The sequence below is a fragment of the Fusarium verticillioides genome, chromosome 2 (assembly GCF_000149555.1).
Source record: "Fusarium verticillioides 7600 chromosome 2, whole genome shotgun sequence".
NCBI lineage: Eukaryota > Fungi > Ascomycota > Sordariomycetes > Hypocreales > Nectriaceae > Fusarium > Fusarium verticillioides.
In genome coordinates, this window is record NC_031676.1 from 4,325,458 (window position 1) to 4,343,848 (window position 18,391).

Sequence of the window (18,391 nt, forward strand, 5' to 3'; positions counted from 1 at the left end):
TTCGTATCATCGCCAAGACTCTCACAGAATGCCCAATCCCAATGCCTCCCCGCCTTTGGAACAGAGAAACTGCACCGCAGAGAAGGGAAAATTGGGTAATGCCTCTTGGCCCATGTGGAGAAAGAGTGAAATCCATCTCTCAACCCAGATAGTGACTTGAGCCAAGACTCTGGCGAGATAAGCATTGACTGCTTTGCTCTTCTTGTCGTCGACGATGGGACAGACGTCTATAAGACCTTCCCCATCTCCCCACACGATGCAATTCTCGTTCCTCTCTTCCCTTTCTCCCCAAGGATCTCTTCACTTAGATCTCCAACAAAGCACCCTTTCCGACGCCAGACGAAAGGCTTCCTGCAAATTCATCTTACAGGAATCCCCAGACATAGGCTTAAGGGTCTTTTTCTCTCTCAACTCATGTATACCAGCACCGAGTCGATATATATATAACAACAACATAAGCACGCTGGCGAACTGCTAGCTTTTCGACTTAGAACCATGGCTAAGAAGGACGACTCCGTCGACAACCATGTCTCTGGCCAGAGCAACGAGCCCATGAGCCGTCCCGCTCACGCCTTGACGTTCAACCAGGTCGTCGAGGAGCTCAAGACTGATACCCTCAGCGGTCTCACCGAGGCTGAAGCTAAACAACGACATGAGAAGTTTGGCAACAACGATCTCGGCGAAGCTGATGGCGTTCAGCCCCTCAAGATCATCATCGCCCAGGTCGCCAACGCCATGACGCTGGTGAGTCCAGCCCAGTCCCCTCCTTTCCTAGCCCCCACACACTCCAAAGTTTAATGGTTTAAGCATATCTCGATGGCTGAACTATTTTTTTGTTCGCCTCTCGACTGCATATTACCTGATTAGGCAGCCCGTCGTTTTTGGTCCCCCAACCCACCTGCTCACACCCCTGCCCGACGCTATGTCGATGATTACTGACGTCTGCCAAGGTGCTTATTCTCGCCATGGCTGTTTCTTTCGGTATCAAGTCGTGGATTGAGGGTGGTGTCGTCGCCTTCATCATTGGTCTCAATGTCACTGTCGGTTTCTTCCAGGAGTACTCTGCCGAGAAGACAATGGACTCTCTGCGGTCCATGTCTTCTCCCACTGCTAGTGTTGTGCGCGATGGAGACTCCAAGGTAGTTCCCTCCGTTGAGGTCGTCCCCGGTGATCTTGTGGAAATCAAGACCGGAGATACGATCCCTGCTGATGTCCGGTGAGTAGTCCATACCTGGCACCTATACTGGGGGTAGTTTCTAATTGGTGTAGACTTATTGAGGCTGTTAACTTTGAGACCGATGAGGCTATGTTGACTGGTGAGTCTCTCCCCGTTCGAAAGAACGAGGATGAGGTCTTTGAGGACAACACCGGACCCGGTGACCGTATCAACGTCGCCTACAGCTCTTCCACCGTCACAAAGGGTCGTGCCAAGGGTATCGTCTTCGCTACCGGCACCAGCACTGAAATCGGTGCTATCGCTGCTGCCCTCCGAAAGAAGGACAGCAAGGTCCGTCCCGTGAAGCGCAAGGCCGATGGTTCCGCCAAGCCTCACCGATATCTCGAAGCCTACACTCTCACCTTCACCGACGCTGTTGGTCGTTTCCTCGGTGTCAACGTCGGCACACCTCTCCAGAAGAAGCTCTCACGTCTGGCAATCTACCTCTTCGGTACTGCCGTCATCTGCGCCATTATCGTCCTTGCTGCCAACGACTTTAATGCTTCCCAGCAGGTTATTATCTACGCCGTTGCTACTGGTCTGTCCATGATTCCCGCTAGTTTGGTCGTCGTCTTGACTATCACCATGGCTGCTGGTACCAAGCGCATGGTTGAGCGAAACGTTATTGTTCGTAACCTCAAGTCTCTTGAGGCTCTTGGTGCTGTTACCGATATTTGCTCTGACAAGACTGGTACTCTCACCCAAGGTAAGATGGTTGCCCGTGGAGCCTGGACTCCTGGAAAGGGAACCTATCTCATCGAGAACACCACCGAGCCATTCAACCCTACCATTGGTGACATGCGCTGGTCTCGCAGCCAGCCCCACGAGCTTCCCCTCAAGCAGGGCGGCGACGAATGTGGCTCCATCTCTCCCATCAGCGAGCTTCTCAACCAGTCCAAGTCCTCTCTCGTCAAGTTCCTCGAAGTTGCTTCTCTCGCCAACCTTGCCACCGTCAACGAGAAGAACGGTGAATGGCACGCCCGCGGTGATCCTACCGAGATTGCCATCCAGGTCCTTGCCTCCCGTTTCGACTGGAACCGTCTCCGTCTTACCAGCCACGACGCTGCCAACCAGTACAGTGAGATCGCCGAGCTTCCCTTCGACTCTGATGTCAAGCGCATGTCCGTCATCATGAAGGATAACCGAACCAGCCAGCTCTTCGCCTTCACCAAGGGTGCTGTCGAGCGTGTCATTGGCGCCTGTGCTACATACTGCCCTGAGGATAACGAGGAGCAAGTCCCCATCACCGATGAGTTCCGCGAGCAGATCCTCCGTAACATGGAGTCTTTCGCTGGTATGGGTCTCCGTGTCCTCGCTCTTGCTTCCAAGCCCTACAGCGTCGACATGAAGAAGGGTGATGAAATTGACCGCACCACTGTTGAGTGTGATCTCGTCTTCCGTGGTCTTGTTGGTCTCTATGATCCTCCCCGTCCCGAGTCTGCTCCCGCTGTTCGAGAGTGTCACGAGGCTGGTATTTCCGTCCACATGCTTACTGGTGATCACCCCGAGACCGCTAAGGCTATCGCCATTGAGGTCGGTATCCTGCCTACCCGTATGGATCTCGTTGCCGAGGACACTGCTGCTACTATGGTCATGACTGCTACTACTTTCGATGGCCTTACCGATGATGAAGTCGACCAGCTTCCTTTCCTACCTCTTGTTATTGCCCGATGTGCTCCTCAGACCAAGGTCCGCATGATTGAAGCTCTGCACCGCCGAGGCAAGTTCTGCGCTATGGTATGCTATCACCCTCACCTCTTTTCCTGATATCTCATGCTAACTTGATAGACTGGTGATGGTGTTAACGACTCTCCCTCTCTCCGCCGTGCCGATGTTGGTATTGCCATGGGTCAAGCCGGTTCCGATGTCGCAAAGGATGCATCCGATATCGTTCTCAGCGACGACAACTTCGCCTCTATCGTCGCCGCCATCGAGGAAGGTCGCCGTATCTTTGACAACATCCAGAAGTTCATCCTCCACGTGCTCGCCACCAACGTCGCTCAAGCTGTCGTCCTTCTCGTAGGTCTCGTCTTCAAGGACAAGACTGGTCTCTCCGTCTTCCCTATCGCTCCTGTCCAGATCATGTGGATCATCATGATGACTTCTGGTCTTCCCGACATGGGTCTCGGTTTCGAGCGCGCTGTCGCTGGTATTCTTCGCCGACCCCCGATTTCTCTCAAGACTGGTGTCTTCTCCCTCGAGTTCATCATCGATATGTGTGTCTACGGTCTTTGGATCGCTGCTCTCTGCCTGAGCGCCTTCGTCCTTCGCCTATATGCTTTTGGCAACGGTGAGCTCGGCGAGGACTGTAACGATAACTACAGCGAGAGCTGTGAGACCGTCTTCAAGGCCCGTGCTACCACCTTTGCCTGTCTCACCTGGTTCTCCCTCTTCCTCGCCTGGGAGATGATTGACAAGCGCCGATCTTTCTTCCGCATGCAGCCCGGCTCCAAGCTCTACTTCACCCAGTGGATGCACGATGTCTGGCGCAACCAGTTCCTCTTCTGGGCCATCATGCTCGGCTTCGTCACCCTATTCCCCATCCAGTACATCCCCGTCATCAGCGACACCGTCTTCAAGCACAAGGGCATCACCTGGGAGTGGGCCATCGTCTTCATCGCCGCCGGCCTCTTCTTCGGCGGCATCGAGGCCTGGAAGTTTGCTAAGCGCGTGTACTTCCGCCGTCAAGCCCGCAAGAACCAGGGCGTCGAGTGGAAGGACATGGATCTTGAGCAGCGTACTTTCGGCGAGTATCTCACCCCCGACTCGAGCGAGGCCAGCGTTCGTCACGACTCTGAAAAGATTGACGCACAAGCTGCTGCTCAGCGCAACAACGCCGAGAAGAAGGCGTGAACGAAAATTCCTAGGAAAGGGAACAAGTTCTTTGCTATAATTCTGCCAATGAAGAGGTAGATAGCCCCAAAACTCAAAACGGTGCAAACAACGGAACGCGGAAGGGTTCAAGAAAAAGGTGGACGAGGAGGAATGACTGAGCCGTAGATATAAGATATGAGCTCGCTGCCAGAGGAAACCCTAAAATGAACCACAGAGGACGCCGTTGGCTGTGATGAGGAGAGGATGAAGAGGATCATGGATGGATATTCCAGATCTCTTGAGATTACCTATGCATAAGCGGAAATAGTTCTTTAATGAAGTCAAATGTTAAAATCATGAATCAATTCTATCTGAGTGACTCACTTGTCTATATCCAAAGTGATTGTGTTCAATGTGATGCATGCTAGAAGTGGAACGGAATTCCGTCTCGGATGATCGGAGGTGGTGTGAGGGAGATGAGCCTCAGCCGCTAACACATGCATCATCAACCACAAAGCTGTCCATTGGTCTAATTGAATTGAGATGCAATTGGACTGGCCGTTAAAGTCGTGTTTCGTAGTAACTTCCAACCTGAACCTTCAAATGTGAAATCCTACGCTGCTGCGTTAGCGTGACGCGTGGTAAGCACTTGCATTTTGCGGTCTGAAGATCAACATCTTAAGCCAATGCCCAAAAAACTCAAACCTTTCCACATCTATCAATCCCCCAAAATGTCAAACACAACAACCCACAAGCCAAAGCGAGACATGAAAGTCCTCTGTCTCGGCCTCCCCCGCACAGGCACAGCATCCATGGCCGAAGCCCTCACCATTCTCGGCTACAAAGACGTATTCCACGGCCTCAAAATCCTCGACGACAAAGAAGCCTGGAAAAATCTCGAGCGCGCCACAGACGCGTCATTTCCAAATCTTCCGACATACACTGGAAAACCCTTCACGCGTGAACAGTGGGATGAGATCTGGGGAGAATGTGAAGCCACCACGGATGTAGCGTCTATCTACGCACCGCGCCTCATTGAGACGTACCCCGAAGCCAAAGTCATCCTCGTGATTCGAGATTTCGAGCCTTGGTTCAAGAGCGTTGACGATAGTATTCTCAAACAACTCTGGAACCCAATCGCTGAGTTCTCCATCAATTTTGTTGAACCTCTTCTTGGATCTAGAGCAGGTCCCGCGGCACGAAAGCAGATGCTAGGACTTTTCCAAGCAGAGACTGTCGAAGAAGCTCGCAAGAACGCAAGAGGAACATATGATCGCCATCATCGCGTTATTCGAGAGATGGTGCCCGAGGAGCAGCTGCTAGAGTATCGCATGGGGCAAGGCTGGGAGCCCATCTGTGAGTTTCTGGGTAAGCCTGTGCCGGAGAAGGAGTTTCCTTGGGTTAACGAGGCAGCGGAGCTACGGAAGATTGTGAAGGAGAAGGTTAAGAGCAATATTGCTGATGCTGCGATGGTTGTTTTGCCGTGGGCTGGGGCGGTCGCTGCTTTAGGAGCTGGGTACTGGATGGTGTATAAGAGGTGATTATCTCATTGAAACGACAGTGTAAGCGATGTCGTTGAATTGGAATCGCTGATTAGTCGCCTTGATGATTGCGCCATCACATGTGACTGCCGGCCAACCACTTCGACCATCCATCTCGATCATGGTCTGTACCTGAGCTTACGTGGGACACATTGAGGACCAAACAAGCTTCTCACTCCCGGCTCCTGGGGAACAATAACCCATCTACGTAATGCTCAACCCGAATCCCTCTCATACCCTGATAAAGATCGGTCATGTTAGTGATGCATCCGCGGAAGATTCTAGCCCCACGGATGATGTCTTCCGAACCAGGGTTTTTAGCACAATCAAAAAGGCTTGGCCAATGTCACCCGAAGAAGAATCGGGCTATTATTGACAAGCCCCAGGAACAAAAACCAAGAGAATGGAGCGCTAATTTTAGGGTTTGGAATATGCTTATCGCTCTGTGATGGAGCCTCTGCCGATCACTCGACGTCATGACGATTTCGACATGACGCAGCATCCGAGCTGTCGAATGAGCGTGTTCCATGGCGGTGATTGATTAGAGAATAATGATGGAAGTGGTGAGGGGATGTGGTCAAGAGGCGAAGATGAGATGTATATAAGAGAGGTGTCCGATGGAAGTCTTGTGATTAGAACCATCAACCTACCCAAAGCTTCGCATTACCTCACTTAAGACTACTTTATTCACACTCAACAACATCTACGCTCAAGACCTGGACAAAATGGCCGACCTTATGAACAAGATCAAGGAGACACTCGTCCCCTCCAACACTGAGAACAGCAACACTGGCTCTCACCAGGAGTCTCACAACAGTGGTTCTCTCCGCGAGACTTACAACACCAGCTCAAACAACGCCGAGTCTTTTAACAACACCTTCAACAACACCAACCAGAACCAGAGAGAACTTGGCTCCAACTCCCACGTTTCTCCACTTGATGCAACAAGCACCCAGAACCAGCAGACCGAGGGTGTCCGCACAGGGGACAGGATCAACTCCCTGGTAGAGAATGTGCCCGGCGTTCCCTCCACACAGTCAAAGCCTTCGTAAGTTTAATCTTTGCACATATCAAGTATTGGGGCTAACATAATTAAGCAATACTAAGTCTTACCAAAACGACATGCACAAGTCTCCCGGCGCTACTCTTGACGCTACCCGTGCTCCTCCTTCTGCTCTTAGGGAGCACCTTGGAGAGCCTATTATTGAGCATGACTATCCCCATGAGAGCACGACTAAGCGACACTCTTCTGTTAGTCACCAGGAGGAGCACTATAACCTCAACTGAATGGATGGATACGAATGAGTGGTTGGCGGGGATATTGGTAACAGATGGGACTGTTGTATGATAGCGAGATGGCGACGATAATAGATTAGTCAAGATTGACGCTTCATACTTTGGACAGAATATGTGATGTTCTATGCGATGGCGTTTAATCTTAGCGGCCGTGAAGAGTTACAGGTTCGTTGCAAGTCAACGGATGTCACCCATTACAGATCGCTGCTTTTGCGACCGACAAGGCTTTGGACTTTGATGCCGTTGCGGTCTGCAAAACAATTACAGAACATGTGTCAATTCCTCTGCAACTACTCATTTCTTGACGGTTTCCCATGCTCATTCACCAGCGAAGACCGGCTAATCTTGCCCATCGCACATCGCCGAGACTCCCCGCTCCGGGCCGGATCCACCACCCGGACGCTATTCCCAAAGCCGCAGCTCCGCGCCGGCAGCGGAATTCTGATTGAGAAGCTGACGCAGGAACACAGATTCCGCTGGACCATCAAACTAGACACCTGCCGCGCTAATAAATTGTTTTGAAGGTGAGAGGGATGGTCAAGTGATTGCTCAGCTCCGGATGCAAGCCCAGAAGCCTGCGGGAATGAGCCGGTAGCCAAGCCATATCATGACCTGAGTCGATGATCTGAGAACCACAACCCTCTATGCTTGACTGATCATCCAACAATGCCATGCCCATATCCACTGATCTCTCTAGCTTCACAGCTATAAAATAGCCTTGGAGCTTTCCCGGTCTAATTCTCACCGACGGATCCCACTCCACCCATTCCCCCCCTCCCATTCGCGCGGTTAAATGCTCTGGTTAAAGTGCCCATCAGAACCTCAAGCGCTCCCGTCATGACAAGCACCCCATATTTAGAGAAATCCTGTCGGGTCTTGTGGTCTCGATATCATGGCTTCTTGATTGGCGAGGGTAAAACCCGTGGGGGTGTAACCATCATGACGGGTATTTGGCTAGGTAAGTATGTTTGATGAGTGAGAGGGAGGGACCATGTGATGAGGTTGGGGTATATGAGCCGCTGCCCTCATCAGCAGATTTAGACCATGATCTGAATTTTTTGTTATTCTACGGTACAGAGATTTGTTGTTCAGGCTATTATTGCAATTGCGCTTGGTGATAGTGACGGTGTTGATTGAACTCCACTGTGATCCATATAAGACAGGACGGACATTCCACTTTGAGCTACAAGTGACGAACCTACCTACTTAATCATCCCACGACACGCGACTCAATTCCTCCTCTTCATCTCATCTCTCGTCTCTCAACTCTCAATTTCTCTCAATTACTCACTCAATAACAGCAAAAATGGCCAGCGTATGTCTTACCCTCACCTCATCTCCTCACATCATACCCCGCCATCATGGCCCCTCATGACGTCTCACTAACAAGCCCCCCAGAACCTCTCTTTCGTCCTCAATAAGCCCAACGACGTCTCCTTCGAGGAGCGTCCCAAGCCCACCCTCTCGAGCCCCCACGATGTCCTCGTCGCCGTCAACTACACCGGCATCTGCGGCTCCGACGTGCACTACTGGGTCCACGGCTCCATCGGCAAGTTCGTCGTCGAGGACCCCATGGTTCTAGGCCACGAGTCCGCCGGCACCATCGTAGAAGTCGGCTCCAAGGTCAAGACCCTCAAGGTCGGCGACCGCGTCGCCCTCGAGCCCGGCTACCCCTGCCGTCGATGCCAGAACTGCCTCGCGGGCAAGTATAACCTCTGCCCGGATATGGTGTTTGCCGCTACACCACCCTACCATGGAACTCTGACTGGTTACTGGACTGCGCCTGCGGATTTCTGCTTCAAGCTTCCTGATAATGTTTCGCAGCAGGAGGGTGCGCTGATTGAGCCTCTCGCTGTCGCTGTGCACATTGTTAAACAGGCGCGCGTCAAGCCCGGCGACTCTGTCGTTGTCATGGGCGCTGGACCCGTTGGTCTTCTCTGCGCCGCTGTCGCAAAGGCCTACGGCGCCTCCAAGATCGTCAGTGTCGATATCGTCCAGAGCAAGCTCGACTTCGCCAAGGACTTTGCCTCCACCCACGTCTACGCATCTCAGCGCATTGCACCCGAGGAGAACGCCAAGAACATCTGCGAGCTCGCTGATCTCCCCGAAGGCGCTGACGTTGTCATTGACGCCAGCGGTGCTGAGCCCTCAATCCAAGCATCTATCCACGTCCTCAAGAACGGCGGTAGCTACGTGCAGGGCGGTATGGGCAAGTCGGACATTACCTTCCCCATCATGGCGTTCTGCATCAAGGAGGCTACAGCCAGCGGATCATTCCGCTACGGCGCTGGCGATTACCCTCTTGCCGTTGAGCTTGTTGCTACCGGCAAGGTCGATGTCAAGAAGCTCATCACTGGAGTTGTTGAGTTCAAGCAGGCCGAGGAGGCTTTCAAGAAGGTCAAGGAGGGAGAAGCGATCAAGGTTCTGATCAAGGGACCTAACGAGCAGTAGAGGAAAGGGTGATGACGATATAAATGACTATGAATGAGATCAAAAGCGAAAAAGATATCCGGGCATGGGATGGCTTGGATCATATGATGCGGGGCGGCGGGTGAAGGCGTTTTGTCATGAGTGGACTTGGTATGAGTCCTTTACATTATAGCATCGTTCTCGGACACTTAATAGATGTGATTTGTTTCACTTGGATCCCTGTGGATTGACCACGGCTGCACGGGTAGCAGGCGGGTGTCTAGGCGAACCAGGCCCTCCTGGCTCGAAAATACCGACATCACACGGTATACTCATCATGCCTTCTAGCTCTATCGTGCAAGGCAGTCTCGCACTCCTGAAGACGGTTACAGTGACTGCATTATTAATTGAATCTTGCTGAATACGCCCTTCCAGTGGCTCCCCCGTATCCTCCCAATCTCCCCCATCCTCCAATTCCGCACTCTCCCTGCCAAACCTCACCCCATTCCGCCCCTCCACAAATTAGCTCCAACGGCTGAACAAGCACAGCCCATGTGCCATCTCCACTCTCCGCATTCAGCTATTCTCCCAGCACAACTCTCCAATAAGACAAGCCTCACCCGTCTTACATCTCCTAAAAGAGGAACGAATCTCACCTTCTATTGAACAATTTACGACTAGCTACCTTGTTTGACAAGAGACATAAACGCCCTGGTAGAGTGAGAGTGAGAGTGAGAAGCTTGTCGAGAGGTCTTATCCATGTGATCGACACCGGCATGGGCTGGTTAGCGAAATCCTTCGTACAGACAGGGATCTGCACCTCGAACCAAATCTCGCGCAGCATGCTCAACTGGGAAGCACTTCTCCAACCTACATACGTATGTGCACTCTCTTCACTCAAGCCCTGTGGCTCTCTGAACTTGGATCTTGTCACTCGTCAATATGTAATGCCGATTTCCCTAGCGATCGAGCTAGAAACTCCGTCCCTTCTAGTGAAACGCCTCAGTGAGTATTTTAAGGAGCAATAGCTTCAAGTGGCTTGTCGCACTGCCCAGACTTTTCAAGTTCAATTTCCACAAGCCACTCCGCCTTTAACGGCATTTGTCTGTTTTACTTTTCGTGCCTTGTGCTGTGCAGGGGTGTTGGGTAGGGTGGTACCGTCGCGACCCTGTTTTCGTTTGTTGTCAATTAAACTAAACACCACCAAGGCACTCGACACTTATACTCTCGTAACTGCCGACGACAACTGGCTCCTGAAAACAATATGTAAGACGAAAAAGCAGGTCAAAAGAAAATACCATCTTGATATACGCGTATACTGCCTTGTAATTCGGACAATTCTCTGACAGACCGAAAACCATGGCCTTGTCCCCCTCCACCAAGAGAGCCCAACGGCGCCAACAAGGCATCCCGAACGGGCAAGCTGAACTGCGCCTGAAGTACGCTAACGACGCCATCCGCAAGGGTTCCTCGTCCCTCGAAATCTGCCTTGGGCTTCTTGTAAGTGAACTGGGTCCCTATAAGGCTGTTGTGTTTCCCCCTCCAAAAAGGGTGTGCCATAAATCATTCTCCCCAGCGAACACTCGTCTTGGCCCCTTACACTAGCACTTCGCATCTCTTGGCTGCTTCTCGTGGCTTGACTATCACTTATACTGCTTGTTACTATGGAGCAGACTCAGGAAAAGGTTGAGGGCGGCCATGTTCTCCAGACACCGCTTTGGATTGTCATAATTCGAGGCTTCCAGTTCCTAATTTCTCTTATTATTGTTGGTCTTTGTGGTCGTTTGATGCATGATGCTACGCTCGATGAAGAAGCTCTATCTCTCGCCATTGTACGTCCTCCCTCGCATTACTTCATCTCAACACCACTAACACATCTAGGCAATCATTTCATGGATAGTCATCGCATACGTCCTCCTCACAGAGAAAATCCCCAGTCTTCAAAATGCATATCACATCATCGCTGTTTTAAGTCTCGATGCGTTAATGATGGTTCTCTGGCTTGCCGCTTGGGCTGCCACTGCTGCGAGACGTGCCAAATACGTTATTCCTGTTAATGCTTATGGCTGTTATGACGATGGAAGTCTCACGGATAGTAAGACTTGTAGCATTTTTAAGCGTGATGGGGAGAATGTTATTCTCTTCAAGAGTGGTTTGGCTATGCTTGCGGCCGTCGCGGGTCTTGGTGCGCTTGTCTGGTAAGTTGCCTCAGTTGTTGAGTCACGACACTGTTGACTAACACTTGACTTCTAGGATCCTCTTCATTGTCACGTTTGTCTGGACTCTCGTCATGTTCCTTCGCGGTCGCAAGGAAGGTCGCTTCGCTGTCAACCTCGCTGCCTCTCCTTCGCCCAACAACAACTATCAAATGGAGACCAAGGTCAACGAAGGCCAGCCCATGGTCCAGCCTGTTCAACCTCAGGGCGTTCCCCAGCAGCCATACCAGCAACAACCTACTCAGGGCCAATTCGCTCCTCAACAACAGCAGCAGTATCCTCAGGGCACTCCATCTCCCTACCAACCTGCCCAGAGCCCATACCAACAACAGGGCGCCTATCCTCCTCCCGCCGCACCCTACTCTCCTCAAGACCAGCAGTACCAAGGTCAGCAGAACTACGGACAGTATCCCCCTCAGCAGTACCAACAGCCTTCCCAACCTCAGGGAAGTGAGCTTGATGGCCAGACAAACTACTCTACACCTCCCGCTGCAGTGTCTCCTCCTCCTCAGCATTACGGAAGTGAGCTTGATGGCCAGACGAACTATACCCACCCTCCTCCTGCTTCAATGTCGCCGCCCCCTCAGCCTCAGCCTTATCCTCCCCAAGCGTATCCCCAGCAGTAAATGAAGTGAAGGGGGATTAATGACCGGGCCTCTTGGCGCGTGGAGTTACCTTTCTGTTTTGCTAGTTTTTATATATCCAATAATAGCGGTGGCTTTTTGACACTTGTTTTATACCAATAGTCACGATTAGAAACATGATGGAGACATTGATGACAATTTATTCGTATCAAGCATAATGCTCTTCCCACAAACACTACTCCCCGGAGAGTCTCATAGCAATATTGAATGTTTCTTAATCATATCCTATGTAAGTGCAGTAGTCTAACGCGAAAGGTTTTACAGCAAAGTGATAGAGCCCGAGGAGCAAAAAAAAGAAAGAAAAAAAGGAACCTTGATCCTAAATCATAAAAAGGTTTAGGCAACTTAGCATAAATATAGGATAAGTTTAGGATGCCTTTTGCTGAGTTTATTCTGATACCACCTCTAAATCTTCTTTCCTTTCCTAGCCAGCTATCATTCGCCACTGTCTGCTATTGGAGGAGCCTTGCTTGACGGCAACCAGTTAAGTTCTGAACAACGCAAGTTCAAGTGGCTATTCACTCGGATCAAATATAAAAACACTGCGCGTTTCTTATACTTTGGCATCCCTTCGCGTGACGACTGATCGTATTGTCAAGAACTCCTACTTTTTTCTCTTCATAAACTTTGTTCAATTTTTCTCAAATGCCCTCGTTATGAAACTCAATAGTTTAATCATGTCTCAGCGATACAGTACTTTAGAGTGTTTAATGTTCGGTCAAGAACAGTCGACTTAGCTCTTTGTGTTATGTTCTTCCCGTGCAGTGCCCAGACTTGGGTGCCTAAAACGTTTAAAGTTCTTGTATTAATTTTTATTCGAAGGGAGCTGGCATTGTGAAGGTTTCGTGCCCGTCAAGTTTAAACTCTTAAAGAAGGAGCTTCTCCAGCCAAACAGTATGACTCTGAGGAACTGGCTTTCGTTTTTGCAAAGCTTCTCTTTGCACAAAACCATCAAGTTTTGTTTCTAGCTATAAATATCTTCTTAGTGTCTACTCTGTACGCATAGAAACTTGATCTTCTATCTATTACGATTCTCCCAACCACGACTCTTTAGTTCACCTTCGGCCTGCGAACAATCGCCACCCTGTTTCAAACAACCATCGAAAATGCTGTACACTAAGAAGTTAGACGACTCATCGGAAGAACCATCGGACCACTCTTGGTTCAAGTGCCCAGAGCTCTTCGTCCCTCAGTGGGTGATGGGATACGCCATAGAGACCCAATGCGTATCGCGCTGGTCTTGGATACAGCATGAACAACTCGAAACATGGCAGCACGGAAAGGACTCGAGCTTCCAGATCCTTTCTATCGACGTCGCAGACGTTGTAGTGCACGATAATAAAGTGCATAGCTTCCAGATTGGCATCTCTATCCTTGATACTGACCGTCTTGGAGATGCGTTGGCCAAGCCTCCCAAACCTAATGTCAACCTAGCAGCCAGCGTCGTGCAGTCTCATCATTGGGTAGTTGGGGATGAAGAATACTCTCCCGAGTTTGAGGATATGTTCCGGTTCGGAAGAATGAAGTACGTTCCGATGGATGCCTTCGAGAAGGAGATCACCGATATCGTCAAGAACAACAGTTTCTACCTCATCACCCATGGGCGAGACGAAAGTCTCTCGTTCTTGAGAAGCTGCGGCGTGCATCTCGAAGCCATCGGGAATATCGACACTTCCCAGGCTGTGCAGGAAGTCTTCCATGTCCCGACTGGTAAAGTGGGAAGCAAGGGCGATTTGATTCAGGAAATAGGAGTCGCGTGCCAAGACCCTTACTTAGCTGGAAATTCGGCACACTTCACTCTCCGTATCCTTCTCATGCTTATCCATGCAGACGTGGACCGACATCCTCATCGAGGTGGCGTCCCGATGGATCGGTGGTCGCTGCTTTTGCAGAGGATTGTGAACTCATCGCCAAAGAAGCGGAAGTTAAGACCGAGGAGGTCATGTCCCCATAGAGACTTCAGAACAGAGTTATAACTTCTCGATTACTTGTCTCTTGTCGTCTCTAGCTTTCACGCCACGGAGTAGTCAGCAAGGGCAGGTATACGTCGAGTCACAAGCCGATGTATAAACTTTAGCTGAGGAAAAGGCTATTTTATTTCATAAGGCACAACTTGTACAGAAGACTAGCATAATAAACTTTACTTCTCAAACATTTGTGAGCTTCTATCCAGTGGAAGATCGGACAAGGTTAATGTTCCCAAAGCTAATCCTCTGCGTCGCTCACGCTTCCACTCTGGGTGCCTGCGTCTGACTTGGATGTCCCATCCACCTTTGCGACAATGACTGCCGAAGTGTAGTAAGCGTCAATACCAGGCTCATTTCCGTACTATAAACTCATGTAAGTACCTCTATTATTGGAGTGATATGTTCCGAACTAACCGTAATGAAAGCAACAGCAAGTTCTTTAGAAGCCTCCTTCCCAGGCGGGCCATTCAACCAAGTGACGTCTTCTCGAGAATAAAAGCTCCTCCTATCCGTTTGCCAGTCAGGTCCATACTGAGCATTGACTTCAGCTGGGTCAAGTCTATTGTCATAATCATGCCAGAAATAAACGGCAGGTCTCAGAGGGCGACCGATAGCTAGCTTATTGTCCAAGATGTCCTGCTCTGCCTCAGTGATTTGGGGCTCTGGCTGGTCTGGCTGATACTTCAGCCAGTTTTCTTTCTTCCATTCAATCCTCTCTGTTATCGACTCTTGCTCGTCGTGTCTGTATTCCTCATCGTCTACCAATGCAGCGACTTCGGCTGTACCGAGGATACGTTTGAGGGCTTGGTAGACTACCATGTCAATGCCTTTGAGCATGTGGTGCAGGTTGCTGGTGGATAATTTGGATGTATGAGGATAAGCGTGAGTGCAAGAGAATCCGACGAGGCCTAGATTCTGTTATCAGTAAGTGAATATGACGGCGTTCGAGATTTAGATCACCTTCTTTCATGAGATGCTTGTTCTCAAGTAGTTTCTCAAGCGCATTGAAGAAATGAAGAGATTCCTGGTCCAGAGCCCGAAGGTTATCTGACATCGAAGCTGGACCATAGTTGGTCCAAAAGAGATTGTAAGTCAATGTGACGCGATGCCCTTCGGTCACCTGCAAAACTTCATGCTCGCAGTCAGAGAAGAATGCCGCCCACTGAATGGCCTCTGCGCTTTTCGGCGACCAGTCAAAAATAATCTCGCTACCGCCATGCCTAACAGCGAGCTGCCCCCCTATAATCCAGTAAGCGTCGATGAGTCAGAGTCGCAGGCTTGTGCCTCATACCTTTGTGCTCGACAGGGAGACTGACGACGAGCGAGCCCATCTGGCGATCAGATCGCGGAGTATCAACATGAGGCTTGAACTTGCCAGAAGGTCCCGAATACACCTAGAAAGTCTCAGTGATGGTACTGTAGTTCAATCGCATTAGACTTACGTTGAGTTTGTAAAGCTCGGCTTTGACACCGAGACCTCTGGCATCAGTGACGCTGGCTTGGGCTAGAACCTGATTGATGGTATCGACGATGCCGTGTTCGTAAGGGTTAAAGTTGGTACAGAAGTCTTCGGTGTTCATCTTTCCAGCCTTTCTGTACTCTTCATTGAGGACCTCTTGGCTGCCGATGCCGAAGGTTGCCGGTTGGCAATCAGCCAACAGGGCGTTGAAGGCATCTCGAGCAACAGGATCAACGGCGAGGGGTAGCTTGAGCGTGCGACTATGTCCCTGATCTTTATTATCCCACCGGATTGTGATAGAGTTACCAGCTATGTAAGAAGTATCACCATCATCGCCAACGCTGCCTCCGATAGCAAAGATGTCTTTGCCCGCGCGCTTGTCCAGGGCGGAGGCCACAGCAGAGAGGAGGCCGTCGAGGGGAGAAGACTCTCCAATGGACTGAGAGGTTGGAATGGGGTTTCCCATGTTAGCTTAAAGACAGTAAGTTATGATTGGATGCGAAAAGCTGATGTGATGGACTTGTGAAGTCAGAGGATGGTAAGGCCCGGGGAGAGGAGGACGGTCTTTATACACCAATTCTCAACTCACACATCACATTACAGCAACAGTATTTGCAAGCAAGTTCGACAACATATACAAGCATTGTTAAAATTCACGGTGATACCCACCTAAAGTCTAAATGTTAGTGCAACAACAATGATGATCTAAGTACACTCTGGTCGATTGAGGTCGCGGCAACCGAGACAGCTCCAATAAGCCCGCGATGCTGCCTAAAGATGCCTGGGAATTTCCAACACAATCTCAAAAAACAGGAATTTAATGGTCAATTCTTATTGAATGCAATTCCGTGTCGCCTGAGGCAGTGAGGGCGTTCACGCTGGCACTTTGCGCTTCATATTGGAGGCATGTTGGTAGGGCATAGCGATACCGACACTGCGAAGTGGCGCCCCCACCGATGAGATGTACGGTATTCAAGAAAAGTCGACATTGTTCAAGGATCCAAATTGCACAAGCACATGAAGCTGGTGATGTCTTCTGGAAGTCATCTGGGTTCATGGTGCAATCCATCTTCCGATAAACCCAAATTGGAAGGCGGTCAAGCATTCTGCCACAATTTGCTCATCGGCTCACCTCTCAAGATCCCGCAAGCTTCTCGTCCGATATGGCTTCACTCGCCATCATTGATCCACCACGAACCCCCGACGACACATTTATCTCTCCTTGAACTCCCTCAGACCCTCTATCTACGATACCTACGACTCCGAGCCTCGCGCGCTCGTCCCATGGCCGCAATGGCGGTCCAGAACCCCCCGGTGCCAGAGGAGAAGCTCGGTGTTCCCTCTCGCAACCCTCTACCTCTATCTGCATCACAAGAAGCACAAGTCCGAGATATATTCTACCAAAAAGTCCGAAAAGAATGCGCCGACGAGATCAAAGGCACGTCCCCTCAATCACCTCTACCTCAACCACCAACTTCACCCCCAAACTACAACTTCAACATCAGGCCACTGACAACCTCCAGCATTCGCCGCATGCGCCCTCGGCCGCACATTCACCGTCTCCTTCGCCTGCCGCGCCGAACACCGCTCCATGAACAGCTGCATGAAGCTGCACGCCACACAATCCGCACACGACGAGGCACGCGAGGAGTGGTTCGCCCTACGAATGGAGCGCCAGCGCGAACGCGAGCGAAAAGCCAGAGTAGCACAGGCCCAGGAGGAGTTTATGCGGGAGTGGTGGGGATTGCCCGAGCACGTACGGCTGTCGAGGCAGAAGGAGATGGAGCAGAGGGGGGAGAGGATACATGGACTTACGGCGAAGGATAGGCCGAGGGGCGGGGGACAATGATAATGAATTGTTGCATCTGTGGCGTTTTGGGGTATTACGTTGGGGGGAATGTAAGAATAAAAGGTGATGTGATGTGAGGATAGGGCAGTGTACCACTATGATCAGGATCAATGCCGAGATGGCATGGAAGAGTCAGTTCAACTCGATAAGCATATGCAACCGTTGAGTCCGACAGGGTGAAGACCAACGCCGAGAATGTTTAAGAGCATGCATCGATGCTTGTCAACTGATACCCAAACAGCCTCATGCCCAAGATCGTCATGGAGACTACTCAACCCAGCCGACAATTGTGACGATTGCCGCCAGGCGTGCTTATCAAACATTCATCAGCATCTGTTTCTCCCCCAAACACAAACAGAGTCTTCAGAGGTGGAATCGGCAGTTCATGTATGTAACTGTAACAAAGGGTTGCGTGCATCAAGCGGTGAACCTCGATGTTTCAAGGCCACAGACGGTCAAACGGAAATATGTCCTGTATCCTAGGGAATAAAAGACCCAGATAAGTGTAGTATATCTTAGTAGGGATCTCGACCAGGTTATTTTGGCGATGTCTACCTCCAGCCCTTCCACTATTCCCAGATCCATGATCCCTCACATCATTTTCATAGGCCCAATCGCTCCTCAGCTCATTACCGACTTATACTCCCCGCACAATATCACACAAATCACCCGCGCAGAGACCAGTAAAAACACTCCCCGTCCAACCCAAATCTTTTCGTGCCGGCCAATGGCGCTGCAGTTTCCCCTCTCGAGAGTCGCGCCTCCAGGGCGCTTAGGTCCCTGCTGCAGTGTGACATCCCCGCCAATTGGTCCTTCTGCACGATGCTATTTTTAACCGTGTTAGTCCCAAGATGCGAGCGCTTAAAAGTGCGATAGATGGGAGAATATAATATCAACCAACACTGCTTTCCATTCTGGGGAATCCCCATGCTTCCAACTGTTTATGTTGTTTGACAATTTGTTTTGATCATGAAGCGATA

General features: G+C 50.6%; 8 protein-coding genes across 11 annotated transcripts; 7 read left to right on the forward strand and 1 right to left on the reverse strand.

Annotated features, from left to right (window-relative positions):
• The first annotated feature begins 115 nt into the window (after positions 1-115).
• FVEG_03567 (potassium/sodium efflux P-type ATPase, fungal-type) lies at positions 116-4,406 on the forward strand. The gene is made up of 4 exons (XM_018891172.1): positions 116-744; positions 951-1,216; positions 1,270-2,953; positions 3,005-4,406. Exons 1-4 carry the CDS (start codon positions 496-498, stop codon positions 4,067-4,069), a joined length of 3,264 nt encoding a protein of 1,087 aa, XP_018747639.1. The 5' UTR covers positions 116-495; the 3' UTR covers positions 4,070-4,406.
• Positions 4,407-4,716: 310 nt separating this feature from the next.
• On the forward strand, positions 4,717-5,571 carry FVEG_03566 (hypothetical protein; the record flags this gene model as incomplete). Its single annotated transcript, XM_018891171.1, has 1 exon — positions 4,717-5,571. The coding sequence occupies one exon, from the start codon at positions 4,717-4,719 to the stop codon at positions 5,569-5,571; it is 855 nt and encodes a 284-aa protein (XP_018747638.1).
• Positions 5,572-6,296: 725 nt separating this feature from the next.
• On the forward strand, positions 6,297-6,936 carry FVEG_03565 (hypothetical protein; the record flags this gene model as incomplete). The annotated part of the gene is made up of 2 exons (XM_018891170.1): positions 6,297-6,619; positions 6,669-6,936. 2 exons carry the CDS (start codon positions 6,297-6,299, stop codon positions 6,856-6,858), a joined length of 513 nt encoding a protein of 170 aa, XP_018747637.1. The 3' UTR covers positions 6,859-6,936.
• A 769-nt stretch (positions 6,937-7,705) lies between these two features.
• Positions 7,706-9,592, forward strand: FVEG_03564 (D-xylulose reductase A). The gene is made up of 2 exons (XM_018891169.1): positions 7,706-8,182; positions 8,266-9,592. The coding sequence occupies exons 1-2, from the start codon at positions 8,174-8,176 to the stop codon at positions 9,316-9,318; spliced, it is 1,062 nt and encodes a 353-aa protein (XP_018747636.1). The 5' UTR covers positions 7,706-8,173; the 3' UTR covers positions 9,319-9,592.
• A 1,348-nt stretch (positions 9,593-10,940) lies between these two features.
• FVEG_03563 (hypothetical protein) lies at positions 10,941-12,304 on the forward strand (the record flags this gene model as incomplete). Its single annotated transcript, XM_018891168.1, has 3 exons — positions 10,941-11,108; positions 11,158-11,474; positions 11,530-12,304. The coding sequence occupies 3 exons, from the start codon at positions 10,941-10,943 to the stop codon at positions 12,116-12,118; spliced, it is 1,074 nt and encodes a 357-aa protein (XP_018747635.1). The 3' UTR covers positions 12,119-12,304.
• Positions 12,305-13,242: 938 nt separating this feature from the next.
• FVEG_03562 (hypothetical protein) lies at positions 13,243-14,112 on the forward strand (the record flags this gene model as incomplete). Its single annotated transcript, XM_018891167.1, has 1 exon — positions 13,243-14,112. The coding sequence occupies one exon, from the start codon at positions 13,243-13,245 to the stop codon at positions 14,110-14,112; it is 870 nt and encodes a 289-aa protein (XP_018747634.1).
• Positions 14,113-14,184: 72 nt separating this feature from the next.
• FVEG_03561 (hypothetical protein) lies at positions 14,185-16,599 on the reverse strand. 4 transcript variants are annotated; one of them, XM_018891165.1, is made up of 6 exons: positions 16,232-16,599; positions 15,546-16,001; positions 15,395-15,497; positions 15,064-15,342; positions 14,518-15,011; positions 14,185-14,464 (listed from the first exon to the last, which is right to left on the reverse strand). In XM_018891165.1, the coding sequence occupies exons 2-6, from the start codon at positions 15,681-15,683 to the stop codon at positions 14,342-14,344; spliced, it is 1,137 nt and encodes a 378-aa protein (XP_018747632.1). In that variant the 5' UTR covers positions 15,684-16,001; positions 16,232-16,599; the 3' UTR covers positions 14,185-14,341. The 4 variants fall into 4 exon arrangements, with proteins under 4 accessions (XP_018747632.1, XP_018747633.1, XP_018747630.1 ...); XM_018891166.1 differs by having other exon boundaries at positions 14,185-15,011; XM_018891163.1 differs by having other exon boundaries at positions 15,546-16,599.
• Positions 16,600-16,724: 125 nt separating this feature from the next.
• FVEG_03560 (hypothetical protein) lies at positions 16,725-18,048 on the forward strand. Its single transcript, XM_018891162.1, has one exon. It carries the CDS (start codon positions 16,847-16,849, stop codon positions 17,387-17,389), a length of 543 nt encoding a protein of 180 aa, XP_018747629.1. The 5' UTR covers positions 16,725-16,846; the 3' UTR covers positions 17,390-18,048.
• Positions 18,049-18,391: the final 343 nt, after the last annotated feature.